Source organism: Eutrigla gurnardus (assembly GCF_963514095.1).
Source record: "Eutrigla gurnardus genome assembly, chromosome: 6".
Classification (NCBI taxonomy): domain Eukaryota; kingdom Metazoa; phylum Chordata; class Actinopteri; order Perciformes; family Triglidae; genus Eutrigla; species Eutrigla gurnardus.
The window spans coordinates 24,855,428-24,879,844 of record NC_139920.1 but is presented as its reverse complement, the minus strand read 5'-3'; the positions used below and the strand labels follow the sequence as shown (position 1 = coordinate 24,879,844).

Genomic DNA, 24,417 nt, shown 5'->3' with positions numbered 1-24,417 from the left:
CAAATGTATGGAAACTAGAAAGGTGCACTAGAGACCCACAATTGGCCCACCCCTGTTGAGATATTTATGGGCTATTAGACATCGTATAAAACATATTTCACTCAGGCAGTCGACTCAAAGTCGTTGTAAAAAACACGTCACATATTCTTGCCAGAAATGAAATTAAACTCACCAAGCTGTTAGCACGCACAAGCTATACATGTACTTGCAGTTCTGTTAGCTGTAGCGGTTGCTGGTTAGCCAAACACCGTCCAAAACACTAATAGTGAGCAAACTGTTTTCCCCCACTGATATTTAAGAATGTCCCATTAGATGTATTGCAATGTTAAGTTGTCATTCAACAAAAAAAGCAATTAGTGGCCCCTACCGGCCGGGGGCCGGTAGGGGTCACAGAGTAGTGAGTGAGCAGTCAACAGACAGCCAATGGCGGTATAACACAGGTGATTAAAGGTGTTTTGAGAAAGTCACTGAAACCATGCAAAGTCCTTGGGCATGCAGCCATAGCTGGCAATCCAAAAATATTATGCTGTTTGTTGCAGCAGAATGCGGGATACGCTGTGGACAGACACGGAGGTGCACACTCACTCACAAACACACGAGTAATCGCATGATGCTCTTATAAGATGAAAAGATTGACGTAATATTTTCCAAAGTTCTTAAAAAAAAAAAAAATCGAAATTCGATATTTGTGGCCGTTAAAGGGATAGTTTGAGTGGTTTGAAGTGGGGTTGAGGTAATTATCTTTAGTCAATGTATTACGTACAGTAGAATAAACTTGGATTGATTGGTTTAAGTTGAGCAATTTCAATATGTGGATGAAATACGTTTCGCTGTTGGCCCCCTCCACTCCTGTGTCGATACTCCTGTCCGTTTCTCTAATCAGGGAGTGTGTCGACCGCCATCTATTGTGGGTGATACAATGAATATGGATCACCACCTCATTCAACCCCACTTCAAAACATCCAACTAGCTAAATCTAGTACCCTTTCAAAAACAAAATCTTTGTCAAAAAAGTGCTTGCTCTCCTGCTTGCTGCACACTAATAGAGGCATGCACTGACAAGAAAAAAGAGATTAACACTGATTTAATAGAAAAAGACTAACTCATTTAATGTGATGAATCCTTTTAATCAATTGAGGATTCAGTAATTCAGGTATCAGGTTTATATTTCTTTCTGGGTGATAAAGCCTCTCCCCTCGTACACACACACACACACACACACACACACACAAACCTCACTTTCTCTCATAAACACAGATACAGATAAAAAGTGGAGCTATTTCTGTATTGATTTATGACAGATATTGATTTCTTCCAAAGTTCCAAATTTGAGTCTGATTGAGAGAAATTGATATATTCTGTCACGTATCTGTAAATCTTTACACTCCTTATATATACAGTATTTATACATATTTACATGACACTACTGTCATCATAAAGTTTCTCCCTTTTCGACCAAATCAATATGTCATTGCTACAATTACTGCCAAACAAGGTATTTCTTAGGTCGTTTTGAGCCGTCATCAGCATTTTGCCGACAGCGGTCAGCTGTTTGGCAGTCCCTCTCTGGAAAACGTTGGTGTTTGCCTGTGTGTTAAAAAGGCTGAGACACTGTTGCACCTCAGCTGTTACTTCCTGTAAAGATGCCAGTGTTGGCTTGGTGACCAGCGACTGTATGTGGTGCCATATTGATCTGCTCTCTAGAACACTGCTAATCCTCCTCCATGCAGTGCCACAGTTAGCGTAGGCTAACTCACTGTACTACGTAGCCACAGAATATTGTCTTTGTCGCTTGATGTTAGTAGGAATGTTGCTGACCATTTAACAAAGAGTTTCCTAATTTACTTAGATACTTAACACCTTAGATTTTGCTGGAAAAAAAACAATTAATTCAATTAGTGGTCGGACAATATATTGAAATATCGATAGATCGCGATACTCCCTGCTGCAATACGTTATCGATACACTGGCGCCAAATAGCAATATTAAAACAAAAAATCAATAATTTTATTAAGATATGCAGGCACATTTTACTGATTTCATGCATTAAGCCTGTTATCATTTTGCCTCACCAGAGTCACTACTTCATGACGCCTCTTGGGCTTTTGCCAGTTTATGGATACTTTGGAATGATGTCACATGTTCAGCCAGTGTGTGTTAAAGCGCGACTAAGATAAGACTCTGCACTTTGTTTCACACAGTCTGTGAAACTGACACTACAATGTACTGAATAAACACAGTATCCAATTAATTCCTGCTTTTGGCTTTTCACTGGTGTTATGCATATCACAGATATCGTGATGCATATCGTAGATGATTTATTGCAATACATTGTGTATCGCAGAATCGTGGTATCGTTAACGTGGGTAAAATATTGTGATATTATCGTAGCGTGAGTTACTCTGTGATTCCCGCCCCTACTTTCAATACAGTAGTGCATGCTTTCTGTGAGTGTTTAATTGTCAACGGTGAGTGGACATTTAGGAAGTGAATTGGTTGTAGGTTGGAGTAATCAATATTTCATGCTGGTAACATGCAGCTGGCCTCATCTACTTGTGTCTAAAGTCCCGGTGAAACAGAAGTCAGAGTCACACCTCACCTGTGGTTAGATCAGGATGAGGATGAGGAGAGAGATGAAAGGGAAACTTTGCATGAACGGTGCCCGTCCTCCCTTCATGACACCGGCGCTCGAGTTTCCCGCTGATTTGATTGGATTTTGTTTTTGTAAACAACACTGAATGAGGAATCAGTCGGGAGTAGGGAGAGTCGGGAGATTGATCTTACCTGTCCAATCTTCGACAAAACGATCCCTGTTCATATTCCCTCCAATCTCTTTTCTGAATTGCACGATTCTCCTATTGTGACCGGTGTGAGAGTCTGAGAATGTCAGAGATGTGAAGGGAAGAGTTTGTGGAGCAGTTCAAGCCCTGGCCATTTTCATACCCTGGCACACCAGCATCCCCTTGGAAACAGAGACTTTAAAAAAAACAATCCTGGGACCCAGGCAAACAGGCCCACAACCAGCCTTAACCCATCCCTGTGACTTACCTTCCCCCACGCTGCCTGGCGCCCCGCCAAGCCCGGCCTGTCACCGGGCCGGTGAATGGTGTGGGTATACTGTTCGGCACATACAGTACAGTACTGATGAAAGGAATCACCTCACACACACACACACTTCAAAGCACAAACAAATGAGGTAGAGGAGTGGATTAGAATACTGATCAGTCCGTTCAGAAGAATAATACCACTTTGTGGTGGAAATATTCATAAAATGTCTTCATTTATAAAATCTTTTATTGCTTTAAAGTCTCCACGGGCACTTTTGCTCACAGTTAACCCAGGGCACATCTTGTTCTCACTTCAATAAAACATCACACTCTTAAGAAGCCGCCGCGAGTTGACCCACTTTTTTGTATTATGAAGTACACCTGTCATTTATAACTGATGTGAAAACTCTTCAACTGTGGTCATAGATTGGGGAATATAATAAGTCTTTCAACTGTGTGTGTGTGTGTGTGTGTGTGTGTGTGTGTGCACGGTGTACATGCAAATGTGTGTCTGTGTGTGAAGTATTTAATGTAGAAGCCAGAGAGAGGAGATGGAGGAAGGTTGACAGAGAGGGAGAGGGATTAGGAGGACCTGGGCACAGATGGCTCTGGGAGGCAGATGTCCCCACTGAGCTGTTCAGGGTAGTCCCTGCCAGCTCCGAAACGGTAACAGAAGTACGCAGAGCAAATAGGCTACCTCAGAACGGGTGGTTAGATTTGGGAAAGCAGATGCTAAAAAATGCCTTCCACGCTCGGAAATGTCACTCGTACCACTGCATCGCAGGAAAACAGCAACCCTTGGCAGGATTGTGTGAAAGTTTCAAATCATCCAAAAGCGTGCACAAAGAAAAGGGGGGGAAAAAAAACATTTGGGATGCAATCATCTTGACTGAGTTATCGTTTGTCGTTTGAGCAATTCAGCATTCCAGTAAAACACCCAGCAGCAACGCGATGGATGTTTTGGCATTATGGCTTCTTACGGGACTACAAATAAATGAGGCAGAGCATTAAGGTTTCCCAGTGGTCTGGCTTTGTAAGGCCTGCGCCTAATACTGGTTGCAATAACACATAAGCACAATAATTTCTTTAGTTATGGGAGAGTACTGGAGACATGCGTGTGTGGGCCAGCTGGTCTTCATCAGCTCTCTTTTACAGTAACAGATCTGTCACGTTCAGTCAACAAGATGGGGCTGTCTTCGTCATCCGACAAGCTTTCACTCATCTGGTTGCTAAGCTACTGTTGGAGGTTATGTGGTCTACTCCTTCTGGCTATACTTCACTTGTTGTGACAGATTATTTTACCCTTCGTCTCTTCAACTCCTCTAGTTTTTTTTTCTTTTACCATACTTGGTGTTGGCATCTCTTGCCTTGAGCTTTTTGTTGACTTTTGTTCTGAGAGGACCTTGTCTGACCCATATTTTTTTCTAAATACAAGTTTCTGATTTGTGTTATGGCAATACAGGGATTTCTTTTATGAAGTCACAATTTTGTCTCAATTAGATTTTTGTTTACTTTTTTTATCAGTGGCATGGAGAGAAAGTCGCTTGCTCATATTGTATGTCAGTTTGACAAATTTGTGATTTGAATGAAAAACCAAAGATAAAATGAATAAATACAAAATATCTCCCTGAATGTGTTGAATGTGATCAACAGAAAATGAATCAGCAATTCTGACTTACAAACTCACAGACCTTTTTAAGTTCCACTTTCTTCATCTTTGATATACATACATAGACATACACACACATATTAATGATAATAAACTATGTATTGGACAGCTGGTTAGGAAAGCCAAAGGCTAAAGATTCCATATTGAGCTTTAGGAAATCTACTCTATTGAATGTCTTTTAAAAAAACTATTTTGTGACAATTTATGGCCGAAAGAATCAATTGATTAAGTGACAAAATATTCAGCAGATTCAATTTTAACAAAAAAAATGAAAAAAATATATTATTAGTTGGAGTCATTGATGAATGGGCCCCAGACATGGAAGAGTTTTCTGGTGTATTGTTTTCCATCCACACGTTATACCATATTTGAAATGAAGTGAAGCATAATTATAAGGTTCCCACAGCCCAGACGATATTATACCGCTCCGAACTCCATCTGTGCCTGTTGGGGTTTGTCAACTACCCACTGCTTGATCTCTGGGTCTTTAATACACAGCAGAAATGCAGTTATATGCCATATTTATATTCTCCTCTCCTCCCATCCCCAGTTATTGCCTATAATCTCCCTGCCTTCTTTCCATAGGGAGGGAATTAAACAGACATGTATTCATGGTGAATGTCAAATGCCAGTCAGTCATTACAGGCTCACAATTGATGCATTAATAAGACATTGCAAAAAAAACTTGCAGCTGTGAATGCCTCGCACTGTTTTTTTGGTGGACAGCAGCTGAGTTTCAAGGATGACCCAAATGTGCCTTTTCGTGAGACGTTTTTTAAAACTTTACTGAAAGTATTTGCTAAATTCTCAAGGAGGTAGCGGTATGCAGTGTCAAACTATCAGTTATGAAGGACAAGGTAATTTGATTTAGGGGATGCATCGCTGGTGCTCTCTCCATTCACAAGTAATTGTATTCATATGATAGATGCAAGGGGCAAAGCACTGTGCTTTTTGGTTAGCTATTCACTCGTCCTCTTTCATATTCGTGATACATACAGGCAACGCCCACCCACAGAGCTCTCCGGCAGGAGTCCTTAAGGCTGTATTACAAGTAAAAGACAAGGTTAACGTCCTGTTGATCTCAGGGGTAAAGGCCTGTTTACTCCATTTTCAAGAACAGCTCTCCTTTTACACTTCAAGGTAGTGTTAGCCACGGTAAATTATGGGAGTTTTAATATTGTTATTTTCAAAGAAGGATGATCTGAAAAGACACAGTTTATGGCTATTGTAATCCTTCCTAGGAGATACGCGGAGGAAGGATTGACTTCCTGGGAATCGACAACCTGACATTGGCCTCACACGTGAAAGAAAAGCTCATAAAGGCTTGTTTACCTAAGAAAACTTCTACTCCTGTGCAACGTTTTTGTTAATTTTACACTGGAGAAATAGAAAGCATCCTGCCTGGAGACATTACAGTCATTAAAACTGCCCAGAACAACATTGGTACCATCTACCGCTTGGCAAGAAAAGAGAACATATACAGTACACCGCCCTATCAGCAGACTTCAGAGCACTTTCTATCCTATTCCTAAATTCATCCTCCACATATGATGTAGTTCAGCTATTTAAACGTTATTTGGACAACCCTGTTGTGCAATGACAATAAATTAACCTCGTTGTTGCCCTCGGACATTACGGGTGCACGGATCACAATCATGGATCGTATCATGGTTTTCAATCACAGATCGGCAGAAAAAAGGTAGCAAATATAACTTTTAGATATGGCCCATACATTTTTTTTGGTTCTTGTATTGTTTTATTTCCTAGCAGCTGATATACAAGGCTTCAAACGATTTTAATAGTCTTAGCTGCCCCGAAATCAGTGCAACAACTGTCAAAACTTCTAAATGTTACCCTTTTACTTTGCTATCGTCATCTATTCATAAAACACAAGGTTCAAATTATTCCATTTTCATTGATTAAAACATTCTTGGCATTAGTTTTAATTATGTATTATAAGCAGCTTTGAGCTATTGTAAGAAGTTAAACGGCGTCGCAATTCCCTCTCCAATATCTATTTCATATTGCTGTGAAAACATCTCATTACAGTCTCATATATATACATATATATATATATATATATATATATATATATATATATATACTGCAATGGAAAAGGTGACGTGGGAAAAAGCTGAAGCATGTGCTGAGGACATATGACCCTGAATACATTAAATCTGGATTGATAGTTGCAGGCAGTAATATGTGAGGTTAAGCAGATTATTTATTTTGGGCATTACAGCTGACAGGTGCATTACACATGTTTACAGCCCAGTAACGTTTTTCTCCTTGTTTTTGTCATGATCATTTTTTTCTCATTAATTTCCAAAAAGTGATCCAAATTTTTTAACAATCCAAAGTGGGCCTTAAGTTACTAAAGAACCCCCGCGTCGCATTCTTGAACTCACTCTCACGGTACAGAAACTGTAGATTACTTTTGGAATGTTTTTAATTGCCTTTTCTGAAATAAGAAAATCGTGATACAATGAAGTTGTATTATTCAAAACATCAAACTGTGCCTGCTTTGCATCGCAGGATGCCCGGAGCAAACCGAAATAACTGCATTGATTCAAAATGGGGTCTTCAGCCAGCAGCATGTTTCAGTTGTATGAAGAGAATACAGACTCATTCATCTCCTAAGTGCTTATCACTGTGACTCATTCCTACAGAAAGTTCAAACGAGAATTGTTTAGGAGGCGTTCTGACGTCCTTTATTTGAGATGGCTGGATGTTAGAAAAATAAATAAATGCTGGATCACACTAATCGTCATAGTTATTGTTTGTCATGGTTGTGATTAAGTGGTGATGAGCTTGTGGTGCCTAGCTATCTGAAATTGATATTGAATAACTGCAGAGTTTGACAGAAGGAATAGATTCCCAGACAATATTCTGTTTGTTTAACAGGTAATAGTGCAGTAGACTGCGAAAAAAAAAAAAAAAAGTTTGATCTGTGCCTTATCTGACTGGGTTTTGAATGTGACATTTAGCAGTATCTGGCTGTGCAATGGACTCATTTTGTGTGAATGTATTACACAGAGCTTATTCACATATTTATAAGGGGGAATTGTCTGGGGTGGAAAAATGCTTTGCCCATTATGCCTCAGCAATGGCTTATGCTCTCAGAATTCACACTCAACTTTTTATTCAACCATTAACTTGTGAGTCACATTCATTTTTTATTCATTAGAAGTTGAATTAATATAGTCAATTTAAATTCTTGAAAAAAAAAAAAAAAGAATCAATAATGTGAATTAAATCAGAGACTGCTCGCATCAAGTTTTAAACAATCTTCTGGAGGAAAGACAGCGTGTTCACAAATTTGAAACAACCAGCTTTTGAAATCTTGGTGGTTGGAAGCAAGAGAATAGTCTCGCCATTGTTCACACAAGAGGTGACTTTTTTTGTGTCAGTTCCATTTTGCGGACGGCTGTGACTCAGCGGCTTCCAAGCATGTTAAACAAGATTCAACCATTCAACCAAAGCCGTTCAGCACGGGTCACTTCATTTGTATGCACTCGGAGGGGGAGGAGGGGAGGTGCACCCTGAGGGCTCCCAAAGGTGATGCCGCACAGGGTTTGTTGTAATAACTGCTGTGGTAACAACATGGGGGCATTGGTTTTATACAGTCAGGGGATCACATGAATATTTTATATCATTATAATATGGGCCAAAATAAACTCTTTAAATTAAAACTCTTATATTTTTATCACACACACACATAATTAACAATTAAACAACAGAACAATTAAATAATCTTAAATCACATCATAATAAATCATAAGGTCTCTTCTATAAATAAAAGATAAATACAATTTTAAAAGTGTATGTTTTTTTGCATGCTCCTTTTTCCACCTCTACCATGATAGCAAGCTAGTGGCCTTATCCTGATAATGGGAATCCACCACGATCGATTATTGTGAGCAATATACTATAAGCTATGTGGTCCCATCCCTCGTCTGGGGTCTGACGATGTCTTGCTGCTCCCGCAGTCAAAGGCTCCATCTCAGTTTCACTTCAGACAAAAAATGACACTGAAATGAAAAGAAGAAAAACCCTGAATAGATCAACTTCAAAGTCTCCACACTTGAAGTGAGATTTTCTATCGGCTATGAGACGGTTCTTTATAGTGTTCTCTGTGTCTGTGATGTTAGGTGTTGGTTTCAGTATTGGATATGTATGGATTATAGCTGGAAGGCTTCAGATGTGTCCCTCCGGCCGCAGTCGACGGGATTATTTTAGGGATTAAGAGCCTGGTGCTCTGTACCTTGGTTGCACAGCACTACAGTATGTCCTCATTCTCCCTCAACACCCCACCCCTAAAATACCCAACCTCCAGCAACCAGACACAAACCTCCACCTTTGCTCCGGGGAAAAACCCCAAAAGTAGTGGATGTTGGTCTGCACAGACGTGAAGGCGTCTCCTAATACACCTGCTATTTTGGTTAATATTTTTTGCAGAAGTGCAAAATGCAAATGGTGGCAGTGAATATCAATCTGTCACATTGTTATTGTCATCGCTCTTATAACTGAGCCAAATATGAGGGACGTAGGATCACAGTAGCAGTAAATGAGGCATTGGCTTCTCTAGGAAATCCGGTTGTTGTCTGTGTAATGGACGCCGTGCGTAATGGCACCGCGCTCTGGCCGGGCATCTCTCAAACCTGAGGCTGCAGATTTATCGACAGATCTGTTCTGCTGCTTTCAGACGGCGGCAGGGATTTCATGAACTGAAGGAGAAGCTTTTCATACACCGTAAATCAGCTGTGCACAACAGATACTGTAAGAGTCACAGACAGCACCATTTAGGTAGCTGTAGTTGATAAAATCTCCAAAGTGACTGCAGATTGTCATCAAACGTGTGCATCATGTGCACCAAAATACCCGACTGACAGCCAATTTCAAGGTCAGCTGGTCTTTACACTGCCATTAAAATAGGGTCCTCAATATTTTGTAATTAGTTTTTTTGACAAATACTGAGATTAAGGCTGATAAATTGATTTTTTATTATGATTTGAGTATTTTCTGATAAACTATGAGTTGATTCAGTGATCGATTAACAGGAATTGAATTTGCAACAATATTAATAATAAATTAAAGGTATTTTTTAAAGCATGAATGCTAAAATTATTCCGCTGCTTCCTAATTGTGACGAGATGTCGTCTTCTCGGCAGTCTTTTGAGTTCTTTGACTGTCGGTTTAAGCTACTTGAGTATGCCAGCTAGGGCTTTTGCAAATTGTGATGGGCTAATGACTTACTGATTAATAAAGAAATTATTTAGCAGGTTGATTGATAATGAATGTGTTTGATGCAGCCCTTCATATCACCGTTTAAAGGTCTAAAACACTCTCATTTCCCTTTGCTCCTGTTATTCTTTAATGTCTGTAACTAATAAAGCAGAAGTGCCACAGCAATCTAAAAAAAACCCCACTGACTTCACAGCTGAGCAGACCCGGGCTTTTCACACACCGATCACACCTAGCAACCTTTCACTAGCGCTTCATCATCCAGTCAGTCAGTGTGAAATGCATTTTCTCATTTGAGGATTCATCGGACAGTTGAGCTCTGTTGAGGGCACTGAGTCGTTGTAAAGGTTGGAGAGCTTACACCGTGCAGCTACGTTCGGAACAACATCTCTCTCTTTATGCGGAAACCGCTACAAATTGAATGAAACATCCGTCCCTGACTTCACAATTAAAGCCTTTTTCCTCCAACATTTTTTCTTTGGCTGTATCACCGTCTCTCATTATACTCTTGAAAACACTTATTTCATTCAAGCCAGTTAAGTGGGTAGCACTATTAACAGAAACATAAAAGCATTATCTTGAAGCAGATGTTCCACTACAATCATACTGTGCACCACTTATTTTACTTTACAGCAATCCACAGCTCCACGCTGACTGGAAAGTGAAATGTTCCAGGTGTTCTTGTCAGTGGATGAAGCTTGAGTTATACTTCGGCGATCGCAAAGCAATGTGTCGCAGGACAGGAATGATGAGTGTTTTGATAGATTTCAGTGTCAAGTGTTTTTTTTTGAATGGGCACAGATTTTTTGTGACTGACAAGCTGTGATGGGAAGTAGGATATTTCAGAGTTTCGGTGTACCTCTCTATAATATACTATCCAGCCACCTTGTGTTAACAATATGACGTCGTTTCCCTCCTAATCATACAATGTTTTAACACATTGTGAGTTGCTATTTCTTTTTTTGCAGAAATCTAAGCAGGGCTTGGCCTTTGGTTGCCATAGTAACAATGCTCTGTCTCGCTCTGTCGTCATGTGAAAAATTTCTTTCAACTGTCTTTTTGTACTGCAAATGAAGGTGTCCTTTACTATGCTTGCCACGCCAAATATATGCAGCTATAATCTTTTTTTTTTATATAAGTGACAAAATGTTGTACCGAATTTAAGGCTGCACTGATCAACAATGTTATTAGTGATGGAATAAGAGTTTATGTAGTCTGAAATCGATTGCATGTAGTAAAGGACTGAGGGATCAGATCCCTTCTGCTCTATGGAGCATTTGAGCACCATTTCAGCTCATTGCTTGGGTTATAGGGCCTGCACCTTTTATTGTTGCGGTTTAGTTTCACCACTATATCAACCCTTTGGCTTTTAGGATGCTAATTCTGCTCCCATGTCTGCTGCATAATCACTAAACCGGAATAAGAATACATCTCCACTAATGTATTTATTGGAGAAAGTGGGTGCCGCAGTAAGGCTGAGCTTACATGAGGTCTGCACAGCTTGCAGTTTAAACATCCTGTGCCTTTATTATGTAACTGTTGCATAACAACAAATCTCAGACTACAGAGGGATGCATCCAGAAGTAATTCATTTCTTCTGCCAGATCCAGAGGAGAGAGGAAAAAAACTGCTGAATGTGAACTACTAGACTGTGAAACATTGAAATATGCTCGCAAGACGAGATCTGTGGAGTTGGTGCCAGGAAGAATATTTACAGTTGAAGAATCAAGTAACCAATTTCATAAAGCACATAGTAATCCGTGTCAGAATGATGCCCCAGTGTTAATAATGGCATCTGATCAAATAACTTGAATGAGGTTGGCTAAACGGATTACAATCTGCTTCTCACACCAGCTGTTATAGTGTAATTAATGGTTTGTCATCATTCTCCATTCAAGTGAGGTGCTCAAACTCCAGCTTATCACTCTGCTTTATTTTCCTTTTTCTTTTTTTTCTTTTTTGCACATTGTGCATAATCACTGGGGCTTGAATTGAACTCTCACATTTTTGTGAGCCAAAATACAAAAAAGAAGCTTGTAATGAGCCCGGTTCCTCTGCAGTCACTCGTCAGAAGCAGGGATAAATTAGAGTATCAATTAGTGCATGTTTTAGATGTCAAAGCTGCTTCAGAGTCGATGCTCTGAGGTCTGTGGAATAATTACCTCAGCTTTGTCTAAACCATGGGAAGTCTGTATCCTGGTGGGCTCCGCGAGAAAAGGGGCTTGATGAAAGCAAAGCCCATCTCAGGTGCTCGCAGGTTTTTGCGCTGCTGTGATTGAGGGGATGAAACGAGGCAAATGTGGCAGGAGAAAGACCTAGCTGATTACGTGACGTTGCTGTAGTTTCCGGTTTGTACTCCAAATTTTTTGCACATGATTAGCATGTGTTTGTAATTTGTTTTTCCATGGTATAATTCCAAATGACTTTGGCCAAAACGTGTCAAAGCGTGGATTAAAAGATAAAGATAAAATATTTTTGTCCCCACAGGAAATTGGAAAAACAAGACAAACTTACTGAAGGCGACTACTTAAAATATCTTGCAAAACAAAAGGATTGTAATCAGTGAAATCTTTGCTTCACGCTGGCATTAAGCAGGATCTGTTCTGGCTTACGTTTATCTCTGCAGATGACAAGAAAGTAAACAGTCCAGGCTGAATTATCCTGTTAATGACGCCCCTCTCCATTTAGTAAAAACTAACAGGATGAGGAAGAATTTAAAGGGAAACTAAAGCGACTTTGTTATAATCTGTAGGAAACATATCAGCCAGTATTTCCACTGTTTGGTGATTGCAGACATATAGAGTTGACAGAAGACAACAATTGAATCACATACATTCATGTATTGTTGTTTTTCTTTTTCCACTGCTTTGCACTAACAGCAGCCCTTACTCGCCACACCGGGCTGTCAAACTCATACCAGACGGGATGGGATGATTCCAATGTAGTTCCTGTTCCTGTAAGATAGCAGCAAAAAGGAATCAGCCCCACGATACAACAGCAGCTTAGACAATGTGCTAATGTAAAATGACCTGTTTTGACACAGCTTTGTGAGGAGGGACAGAGATACGGGCGTCCGTACGACTCCTCGGTGTGAGATTACAAAGAAAGTGAGATAGCAATAATAATGTTTGGAAGGAGAGTGCAAAGACGCCGAGCGATGATAAGCAAACTGCAAAAACAGGGAAAGAACATCAAGGACGGATTCATTAAAATGAAGGGGAAATGTCAAGTGTCCAAGCAAGTGTCCTCCTTCCATAAATGTGCCACTAAGACTTTGTTTATCCCAAATCTAGCTTCCTTTCCCCACAAACAGCAGCAGCTGTGGTCGATAGCATACCCATGTATGCTGTAGGAGTGACCTGAGAACTTCAGTTAAATTTACAATACCTTTCAACATTGAAGTACATTGTAACTGACAGCATACCACAGAGTTTGGTCTCTTTCGAATTAACGTTTTATAACAGCAAACTTTCAAGCCTGCTTGAGGTGAATATTTGATTCTGAAAGCACAGTTTTCAGTGAGAAAACAAGGAAATCAATAGGGGAAACCGTTTTTATGGCTACCCTGTTGTTGACAAGTTGGTGGTTGATTGAGCACAGACATTAATGCGTTCATTGTTAGTCCCTGAAACAAAACCCATACAAAGAGTGAAGTTTGCTTTGAGTCTGCATCAGTAAATGTTGCCTAAGGGCCAGGAACACCACCGCTCAGGTGGCCAATGGACTAAAAGACCAACTGGTCCATGTGGACTTCCAAAGGTCCTGGACGGCTGTCTTGTGTTGTTTTTATTCCTAGCCTTTCTCCATTGCCACCTATTTGTTATGATAGCTCCTCTTAGTGCCTCCTCTAAGGAGAAACCAACCTGGACCGGACTATTGTCCTCTATCCGGTGTTCTGACAGACACTTCCTTGGCATAGCGGATCAAGAGCTTTGTGGTTAGTGCCAAACTGATTTTCTCTGTGGCTTTTCTGCTGGTGCTGGCAGTCCGCATGGCATGTTGACAACGGCTAAAGGGACAAACTTGATTGCCTTTTTTTTCCTACTTATTATTACAGTATTGGTCACAGAATATGATGGTGTTATGATGCGTAAAACAAATACCTTCTGACAACGTGACCCCAGCTTCGTCATGTTGTACAATTTACTGGCCATTTGTCTGCGCAATTAGCTTTCAAAAGTAGATTGTGTTGAGCTGGTAATGGTCACACAGGAATCCGAGTCTGACCCTAGAATACAGCCAATTTAGAGCCAGGGATGTTTGATTGTTTGTGGTTGGACTGAGGGTTTTTACCTTCCATTGATGATCACATTGAAAAGCTTATTTAAAAAAAGCATTATTAATCATACTCTCATTGCATTTATCCTCACGCCATGATGTACATGATACCTTTTGATATCAGACTTAATGTACCTAAGTTGCAGGTGAAAAACACAGCTTCTCAGGGCCCTGCAAGGTGAGCATCCCCAAACCAATGACATCGTACTTGTGAAAGCGGAGCTAATTTGTTTCTTACATTGTATTGACCGGGGGCGAGTGCAAGAAACTCATAAACCCATAAATGTGGGTAGACACGCTCTCTACATGAGCTGCTTGAATGTAGGTCTATGTCTGTTAAACCAGACCTTTGACTTGTCATTTAAAAGATTAACAAAGAAGTGCACCTTCACCGAATGTCTTGGCTCATTGAAAACATTCAACAACAGCCGAGCCTACCTAATGCACTACTCTTTTTCTGGCTGATTTAACCTGATGTCAAATCGATTGTTAAAGCAGGTCGACCCACACTCAGTTGCTGAGTTTCCTGTCTTTTACAGTTCACTTTCTGGCAAATTACACATTTGTGCCTATAAAAAAGAATGACACTTTTCAGGATATCTGGTAGTGAGGTAATCATTAATTAGGACCATCATGCCAGGCATAACTTTTGCAATGGAGAATTACTGGTAAAGCAGCTACATGTGTCAACAGCAATGCACGCAACACCACTACTGAACTGGGGAACTGATTTTGTGAATACACTGCAGCTGATGGATGAATCCAAAAAATGGATTTAACTTGTTTGTGCTTCAGGTTATTGTTAGCAGCTGGACAGCTTGTTAGGCACTTTAACCACAGCAGCCCTGCATTAAAGGTACCAATCTTGTCAGTTAACAGTTAATGATTGGTTAATGTAATGAAGGCTGGCTGTCGGTCAGAAAATAAACTTTAATTAGCCTCTGGTCTGGTTGTATTCATCAAGTAGAGAATATTTATCAAGAAGAAAAACAAAACCTCCAATGAATAAAATAGGATTCGGTCAGCATGCGAGACAAATATAAAAGCCTTTTTCCCCGGATCTAACTGAAGTGTCTCTTGTCGCCGTAGATGCTACCTATTGGATGGGATCTCTAAAGGAGCCTGGCTGAACCGCTCGAGCATCATATTCGCAGGGAATGACAAGTGGTCTGTGGACCCACGCGTGTCCATCGTGTCCAGCGTCGGAGACAAACACGAGTATAGCCTTCAGATACAGAGGGTGGATGTGTCTGACGACGGCCAGTACACGTGCTCCATTCAGAGCGAACGCAACCCCCGGCCAAAGCTCCTCAACCTCATCGTAAAAGGTGAGTACAAGTAGTCCTTGTTGTTCTGTGCAGGCGCTTGTCCTTGTGTATGTGTCATTATTATAATGACTTTGCTCCATTTTCCATTTGTCCATTTTCATTTTCTGATGGATTCCAGTTGTCTGCACCCACATGTTCTTGATGGGTGGGTGCAGCATAATTTTCTGATTTCTGCGTCCTCTGTCTTATATTAATCCGACATCTTGTTTGTTACACATCCGACAGGCTTTCCATACGCAACCTGTCTTGTATGGTCCATATACGGTACCTAATGATCACCGGTGTATCAGGCACCATCTGTGCTGCAAAAAAAAAAAAAAAAAATGTCCGTCATTCTCTTATAGTTGGAGCACGAATGAGAGTTTGAGGTTATTTATTATTTCATGAAATAACAAAAGAAAATCGTTTCACCAGAGAACTTTCTACTTTGGAGGGAACATTTTGTGCCTGTGGGCTATGCAACACAAAGCAGAAGCTTGTTGGTTTAAATGACTGCAGGCAGTCTATGTAGCTTTAATCAAGCCTCCCTGGGTTTTGTCACAGCAGGTAACAAATAGATGCGAGTCTTGTGTAGTTATTGATATGCGATGTGTGTCATTGCTTCGGTGTTAAAGCTTTGAATTTCAGCTTTTAGCGTAATAAAAGTGCCATTGAGCTCTTGAGAGGCTACCCAAATTGGGCTGCATCTTGAGGATCTCCGTGTCTAACAAGGTCAATAGGTCTATTTGCGTTTTATGGCACATTAAGAAGGCTGTTGTGGGCACAGGGAGCTAATTGTCAACAGCATCCTAATTGTTGGGGTAATAGGGTGGCGGCTGGGTTTGTATACTGATACCTTAGACTGTCGATTAGCAGCAAGACAACAGCTGCACTGAAAATCCATCTTCTAAGTGCCATGTTCTGTTTCTTTATTAGGCTGATGCAAAGGTTCACAGTGTGCATGGTTCACTTGGCTCTGCATTTGTTTGGGTTGGAGTGTTAATGATGTTATCAGACAACCTGTCGAATGAAAACACACCTGTTTTTAATTTCTCTATTTATTTCACGGCATAGTGTGATGACCTGCATTCATTACGTACTGTTGACAGAGCAGATATCAGACGTTTTTCAAGGGCATACCGAGTCATTGTTATTCTGTTCAAGCCATGGTTGGGATTTCAAAAGGAACATAATGTTGAAATATGCACACTTTCACACGGACGGCATAGTATTAATAGACGAGTTTAGGTCAGATGCACTGCTTGTAGAAGTGTGAGCTGTGTGATATGTGAAGTGTGCAAGTGGCAACGGCTCTCCAGCTGGTGTTGCCGTTCTAACATATGGAGCGAGCTGAGGGAAATTATTTTAAGAGTGCGATCATACATGCACAGTGTTTTGTTTGGTCCAAAACATAAATCAAAGCATTTGTTTTGTCTTTATCTATACCACCCTGGTACAAAAAAAAACACTTGAGGTTGTGAAAAGAAATGAAAAGTCACATTAAATCACAAACAACCTGGAAGGTGTTTTGGAAAACTGTCTTCCTGCGAGGTTGCAGATTTCACTGGGGATGAACATAATAGTCAAAGCAAAATCATCATTTACCTTCTTTGGGTTTCGTACCTTTTAAGAAAACATCAAGTAGCACACCGTCAGCAATGACCCAGAAGGCAGTGTGCCCTCAGCTCATTTTGTTATTCCATATTTCCTGTGTTGCATGCTATCATGTGTCAACATCCATCTTCTGGCACTGTACCTACTGTGCTGAGTGGGTGTCGGGTGGTGCTGCGGTTTGGAGGGAACATACCCGAGTGGCTTTAGATTAATTGCGTTTGTTTATGTGCTTGTCTTTTAAACGGGCAGGAACGTGGTTGATGATAAGGTGAGGTTAACAAGCCTGTCCCATTATCAGAGGGTCACCGAATTAAAACCCTCTGTAATTTGTAAGTATCCTTGACTAAGATGCTGAGCATTTAAGATTTAAGGCCTCACACAAATGCAATGCTTTATCAGCACTTGTCACAAGTGCCGAAAAGGTCACGGGGGCAATCTCTTCCACTGCCAATGTGTCCGTCAATAGTTCGAGGTTTGTTTTTCACTTGCCCGTTTGGGCAAAATGCATCCTTAACATCAAACACACGTTTAATACGACACTATTTCAAAAAATAAGGAGGTATTTTATTGGGAATAACTCCAATGACAGCCTGTGGGTCCCGGGGACTCACTGCATTGAAACTCCCATCAACACCCCTCTATAGCTAGATTAGTCAACGTAATTGGCTATACCATCCAGGTCCACTTGCTTGTTGCTTGTAACTGAATTGTGCTGCAGCTGTCAAAATCGTGTCATTGTGCATCTGTTAAAAGAGTGGAACCCTTTCCTGATGTACAGTCCTGACAGTGAGCGGACTGTTGATAGGCAAAATTAGGAAAAAATGACATTCCTACTGACAGTTAGCAGAGGTAATGTCACTTTACCTCTGCTTCAGCGACGTTTTAGAGGTGCACCGTGCTTCTAAATATACATGTGATAAACCCGAGTCAGCTGCTTGGCAGGCAGTAATCGTCACTACAGGAGCGTCATGTTTTTGTAGATGTTGCCTTTCTGAAGTACATTCTGTAATGGGAATCTTACCAGGGGTGGTTCGGGTCATGGCGGCTCCTCACCACTGACCATATGGCCACAATCAAACCGAAGCTAATGTGCCAGATGTCAGCTTTATGTTACGGTTATGCGATTGCCCAGAATTCCTGATGGATGTGACCTGGATGCTAAAATTTGGCTACGGTTTCACCTGCAAACGCCTATTGTCGGCTCTGCAGTTCACAAATGTAACACCGTTGGCAATTTCAGTCAGAGGTGCCACTTACACTCTGAGGTGTTTGTATTCCACAGAGAACAAGATTTATTTGGTTAAATAAATAAGGCTTAGAAATAACACTGTTTCAACACCTGACCAACAGTATACTTAGAGCTTCACAGCACATCTACAATCTATCACCCTCTTATTATCACTCTTGAAGCCAGACTGAAAATAGGACGGTGAAAGCAAAAATACCATAAAGTGACAAGAAGAAAATTGGATGTCGTCACTGAGATTAAGATTGGACAATACAACGGTAACAAAGCTGAGCATATAGTTCCATATGCTTTGTGCTGTTGATGGCATTATGATTGTGTTATCTAAATCTAGTGTGGGGTCATCAGGCAAATGAGACAGAGCTGTGTTTCAGAGCTGCAGACTGGAAGTGTGTTGAAATGCAGATTACTCACTTTCATTAATGTGAGAAGCCACATACGTGTGCTGCCACGGCGCCTCCCTAACTTCACCACCACGTTGCACTTTTTTGTTTCTGTGCTCTGTGTGCGGTGAATCATTACCTGTCACCGTGCGATGCTTGTGTACACATGCTTAAGCCCACTCATGGAGAACAGAGGGATTTCTTTACAGATGAGATGTAGCAAGGGAGCAGCTCTGTCATGTTGCAGAGGCTTCTGGGAGCACGCTGGGGTTTTTTTTTTTTCATCTGCTGAAAGGAACGGGAAGAGAGAGAGAGAGAGAGAGAGAGAAAAGCCAGACACTTTAATCTGGGCTTTTCAGTCCAAGCATACAACATTTATTAATGCTGCAACACGAATGTTACAGTTGAAGGAAAAGGATTTCATGGCAGTGGATTTTTTGGCACTTTTTTTTTTTTGCTTTGCTAGACAGTGCACCATGAGGAGTTACACAGAGAAAGGATTACTGCATGAAAATATGGTCTCAAGCCATTTCAGGTGCATGGTAGGGTCCTTGACCAGCTCATCCTCCGAGCAATTATGCTTATCTGAAATGAATATCTATGTCCGCAGTGCAGGGTGACATTCTTGTGTTTGTCATTAGAGTTAGAATATACTTAAAACATTACTTGATAAATCCCCAAATTCATGAATCGATGACGACTTGAGGATTTGGGAACCCTTAGGAAGCTCTACAACTCAGAAACATGTTTAGTAATAGTGCTGCACCAGACTTAAAGTCACCTTCCAGGCGTTTTTCCCCATTCATTTTGTCCTCTCTGTATCAGCAAAAAACCTCTAAACTATTATGAATGGCAATCGGAAAACAGTCATTCGTTTTGCCATCGGAACCACAAATATTTCTCCCTAATCACCTCCCATGAGGTTTCCCCTTACCTGAATATTACAGCAGCTTTACAGCAGCGGGGACTTCGAGTTATCGTCACTCTTCTTAACGCATGACTCACACGCTGCTGCATTAGAGGCAGGAGGTTTGAAATGGCTGTGCATACTCATCTCTCAGAATCATTTAATCTCTGCTTGACATTCATCCACCCCAGAGACCTTGTGTCACCTCAGCCAATTAGGCATTTGCATTTGTGCACAACTTAATTGCCATTAAACAGCGGCCATGAGAAGTAACAAAACTGTAGAATTCAAATGCTCTTCGTTCTCGTTGCCAATGGAGTCAATCCGAAGCTCAATATGCAGCTGGTGAAAATTAAAATCAATGTAATACATTAGGTGAGAGTCAGTGTGATACACCAGCAGGTACAGAGCAGCCTGTGTGAATGTAAATGCTCTGTATGCAGAGTTTAACTCATATTTAATAGAAGACATAGAAATTGCAAAAATGCCGTTGCAGTATCGCGCCAATAAGTTGGGGGGTGAAAATGTTTATCACACGGCACACCTTGAGATCCACCAGGGCCTAAATGGGTCCCTCAGATAATCTCAGCCAAGAGCAATAATCATCAGGGCCATTGGGGTCTGCTGAAATACTAAAAGGGTCCATGTTTTTTCCGCCAGGTACATTTGGCACAGGTAACTGTTAAGCAGAGAAACCGTTTCTTTATATACTTGACTTAACAAGATTAAGCTAAGTGGGTTCTGCCTTGTGGCCACGCGCTGATTACTGAGTTAAAAACAGCCCTATCAGTGACATCACCGCCGACACCCCTGCGAACCACGACTGACTCTCGGTCCGCATCAGACCAGCTCCTCTCTTGTTGTTTCGCTCCTCTGCTGCACCCCTGGTTTGCATCTGCAATCCCCGCCCCCATGCATACGACCTATTTACAGTCCATCCTGACCGTTATCTGATGTATGATACGGAGGAATGAGAGATCGCTATCAGGCGCACCCCGCCCCTCCTGCACATCACATGACTACCCTCCTCCTCAGACGCCATTCTTTTTTCCCACTCTGTTAATTAAGATCGTAGATGTGATAAAGTATTAAATATGCACAGCACCTCTCATCTAAGAATATCTTGTCACAGAGAGGGGGGGGGGGGGGGTGCACACTTCCTTTCAGCAATGACTACTTACACATGCACTCTAAGCTTTCATCACAGAAAACCTCCAAACTGTAGGCTAGGATGCTGGGCTTAAAAATTCACTCTGAGGAATCTTGCTGACATTATAGTCTGAAAGAAGTTTTTTTGACTACAAAGTGCAAACTATCACAGGATCACGCACTGTTGAGATGAACCGCGGTGTGTCTTTAAAGCATTTTATGTAAGGCATTACGGATGCCTCGGTGTGATGTGGCACTTGATAGGGTTAACGTTTTCATAAAAGTGAAGCATAATCCTGTATGTGATGAAAATGCTTTGGACATTAATATGGATCAGAGCGGATCCACAGTGAATACTCGGCGCCCACGCCCATGGAGTGAGTCAGTGTGGGAAGAGTGTTTCTCAGCAAGAAGTGAAATGGAGGGTTAAACCTCCAGGTCGTCGCTCCTCTCTTTGATGTCAGGGCAGAGATAGAGTATAATTACAGCGAGCGGCATAATAAGGCCCACCAAATCGCAGTTTATTCCTAAATATGCTACGAGTCTGTTATTCTCATTAATTGCTGTGTGCATTTAAAATAGATTTAATTTTCTCATGACCTCAGTCCGAAAATGCAGTCCGGTCAACCAAACTGTAGAAAAGGCCTCTGAATTATCCCAGAGAACGAGGCATTTCTCCCTCATTTGCTGTTGTAGAATCCTCTTGAATATTACTTCAATCAATAATGAAAGCCTTGCTCTACCTCTCCTTTTTATTCAATTAAAAACAGATTGCCCTGTGTGAACATATTGTTTAAACAATTTCCCGGTTAAACTTGATGTTGCTAGCTTACACAATTTAGTGTTGCATAAATCCCCCATTTTTGATTGAAATGCAGCAGGACAGTTCGTCAATAGTCTCGGTGTCTCACCCAAAGGTGGAATTGAACAGTGCTATGAGATTTGGAATTCACTATGATAGACTGTAAGTAAAAATGCACATCTGAAGAAGTCATTCTTCTAACTGAGTAACCATGTCAACAACAAAGTGTGCAAACTTTTTAGTTTTTAACACCGATGTAAAGTGGTTATTATAGTTCACTCAGAGTTTGGGACAGTATAAGATGTCGCATAGAGTGATATATAAAGCAATGTGGTTTTGATACATTTTTAAAAGACTTGGGTTAAAAATGTGGGCTTCATTAATATTTTGTTCCAATATTGCTAAAATGTCTTCATCCCTTCGTACTACCCACGGCTGCAATTAATTGAAAGTGTATTGCAATCACTATGACCTATTCTATTCTATTTTAAATGTTGAAAACGCAGGAGGTGCAATATTTCTCATAATGTAAGTCAAAATACTTTTAAAATTAATTGGATGTCTTGCTGCAGTCCTGGCCAAGGCACGCTAGATCCTGCTCTGGCCTGTCTGCTCTCTGTCTGTCTGTGAGGTCTGTTAGCCCAGTACACCAAGGGGCGGGACAAAGCGGCTTATTGGCTGGGGGGCTACATCCCCACCTGGGGTCCAAAAGCTCTTTGCTGATGGCCACAAGAGTTCTGAACACAACAAAATAGGAAGAAAAGACAAAATACAGGCAAAGTCAGGGTCTCTGCTGACACAGACACCACACTTCTCATAGGTCATCTGTGAAGATTGAGATGGATTATCTGTTTATACATGCTTTTGTTGCATATTATACCTTTTAAGAAAATATCACTTTTTTGGTACAGATCGCTGCAAAGATCACACCATAATCATTTATCAATGTCTTTTGATAAATAATAATGTTAAAAATGTATCATTCATAGTTTTCAGCGTAAATATTAGTGAATAGCCGAGACATTATGATGTTGACGTTATGGAGTTTTCCTCAGTTCTGAATAAAGATAGAAAAATGAACATTTGGTTGGTATGAATGTAAAAAAAAAAACCCACACTGTGACAACCCGGTTGCAATCGTACCTAATGACACTCTGTGTTATAAGTGCTGTGAGAAGAGGAGAGTGAATTAGCGTAACTGTGGCCCCAGCTGGAATAACTGAGTGTCAAGTGTCTTTGTGGAATAATAATGCATTAAAACAATGCGGCCTGCTATTAATATTGGAGGGAAAGTGTACCGAGAATACGAGTGTGTCTAAAGGAACAGATTTGCCTTCATGCCCCCCTGACATTTCGTTAGCAACTAATCATTGTCGAGTGTGTGTGTGTTTGTGTGTGTGTGGTTGGAAGTTCACAAATCCATATCTTCACCCCTATAAATCTCCGTCCTCCATCATGTGTCCGCGTGTGCGTGCAACGTTACACGTGTGCTTCTTCATGCACGTGTGGGCAGGTGATCGTGTGTTTGTGCACTCGCACTAATGCAAATCCTCATCATGGAAATGGCTGATATTAGCCATGGTTAATTAAAATGAGCAAGGACAAAGGTCAGCCACTCAGCTCGCACGCCGCCCTTCTCTAGAGAGGGAATAGATACACGTGGAGAGAAACTTGGGCGTTTTTTATTTGGCCACTTGGAATATAAAGGAACATAAAGCTAGACTGTCACTGCTGCACATTTATCCTGCCACACTTCCTTCAACCAGTGTAGCTCAAAATGTCAGAGTCTTCATCTCAAATTCAGCTTGATTGCTCTCTGCATGACGTTTTTGGACTGACTTGACTCACAGTGATCAGCAGAGTGATGTTTTTCTTTGTGCTTTTGAATGCATGTTTACAATTGTACATCAAAATGAGCTCCAGATTAAAGGAATGGGGTTGTTCTAACGCAGGAAAACGGACATACTGACTGAGAATATTCTTGGACGCTGTCCTATTTCAATCAAGCTTCCTTTTCCAGCGTATTCTCCACATGTACTTGTGGATAACATTAGATTTATGGGCAGGGCATATTCATCTCTTGTGTCACTCACTGTTGTGGATGGTAGGAAAGACGAGGCTGTATTACAGATGCACATGCACAGATGTCTCACAACATAGTAGAACATTTAAAAAAAAAACAACAACTCATGCTGTCAAATCCTTACCAGAGGCATAAAAAGTAAATCTTCAAGTCAGTAATTTAATTTCCATCATTACAACAACATAGTCATACCATACTAACCTGATAATCAGACTGGATTGTCATTTTATACACACTTTATTTTCCAGCTTGGCATCTTGTTTGTGCTGTTGTTCTTATATTCCCACCTACAAAACTCTAACTGCTGTTTTTGCGACAAGGAAAACAGCAGTTAGTGAGCACAACAGCTGGTTGGAATCACTCAAATCCAGGCTAATGCCACTACTGTCATGCTTTGTCTGACGCTTTTTCCACAGAAATATTATCAACACTCGCTGCAGGTAGTTCATATTTAACTTGGACCACAAATTACCAAAAATAATATGCGTATTTGTATGACATCATGTCTCATGGTCCATCAGACACACTGGCTGCTGGAAGACATCAGCTTTATTCTAAGTGAGGGTCCAGATCATGGAGGTTTAGGATGCGCATCAGAAATGATTTCACTATTTGTTGATTGATAATGCAAAGGTGTGTGATATAGAGCTGAAACGATTACCTAATGCATTGATTAGTTGTTTGACAA

At 40.9% G+C, this 24,417-nt stretch overlaps 1 protein-coding gene across 2 annotated transcripts in view; it reads left to right on the top strand.

Annotated features, from left to right (window-relative positions):
- The window catches only part of negr1 (neuronal growth regulator 1), a 378,181-nt gene that overhangs the window by 277,643 nt on the left and 76,121 nt on the right, over nucleotides 1-24,417 (top strand). For both annotated transcript variants that reach the window (XM_084010805.1, XM_084010806.1), the window contains one exon: nucleotides 15,328-15,566. In XM_084010805.1, the coding sequence (XP_083866931.1) occupies nucleotides 15,328-15,566 (239 nt within the window). The remainder of the gene's footprint in view (nucleotides 1-15,327; nucleotides 15,567-24,417) is intronic.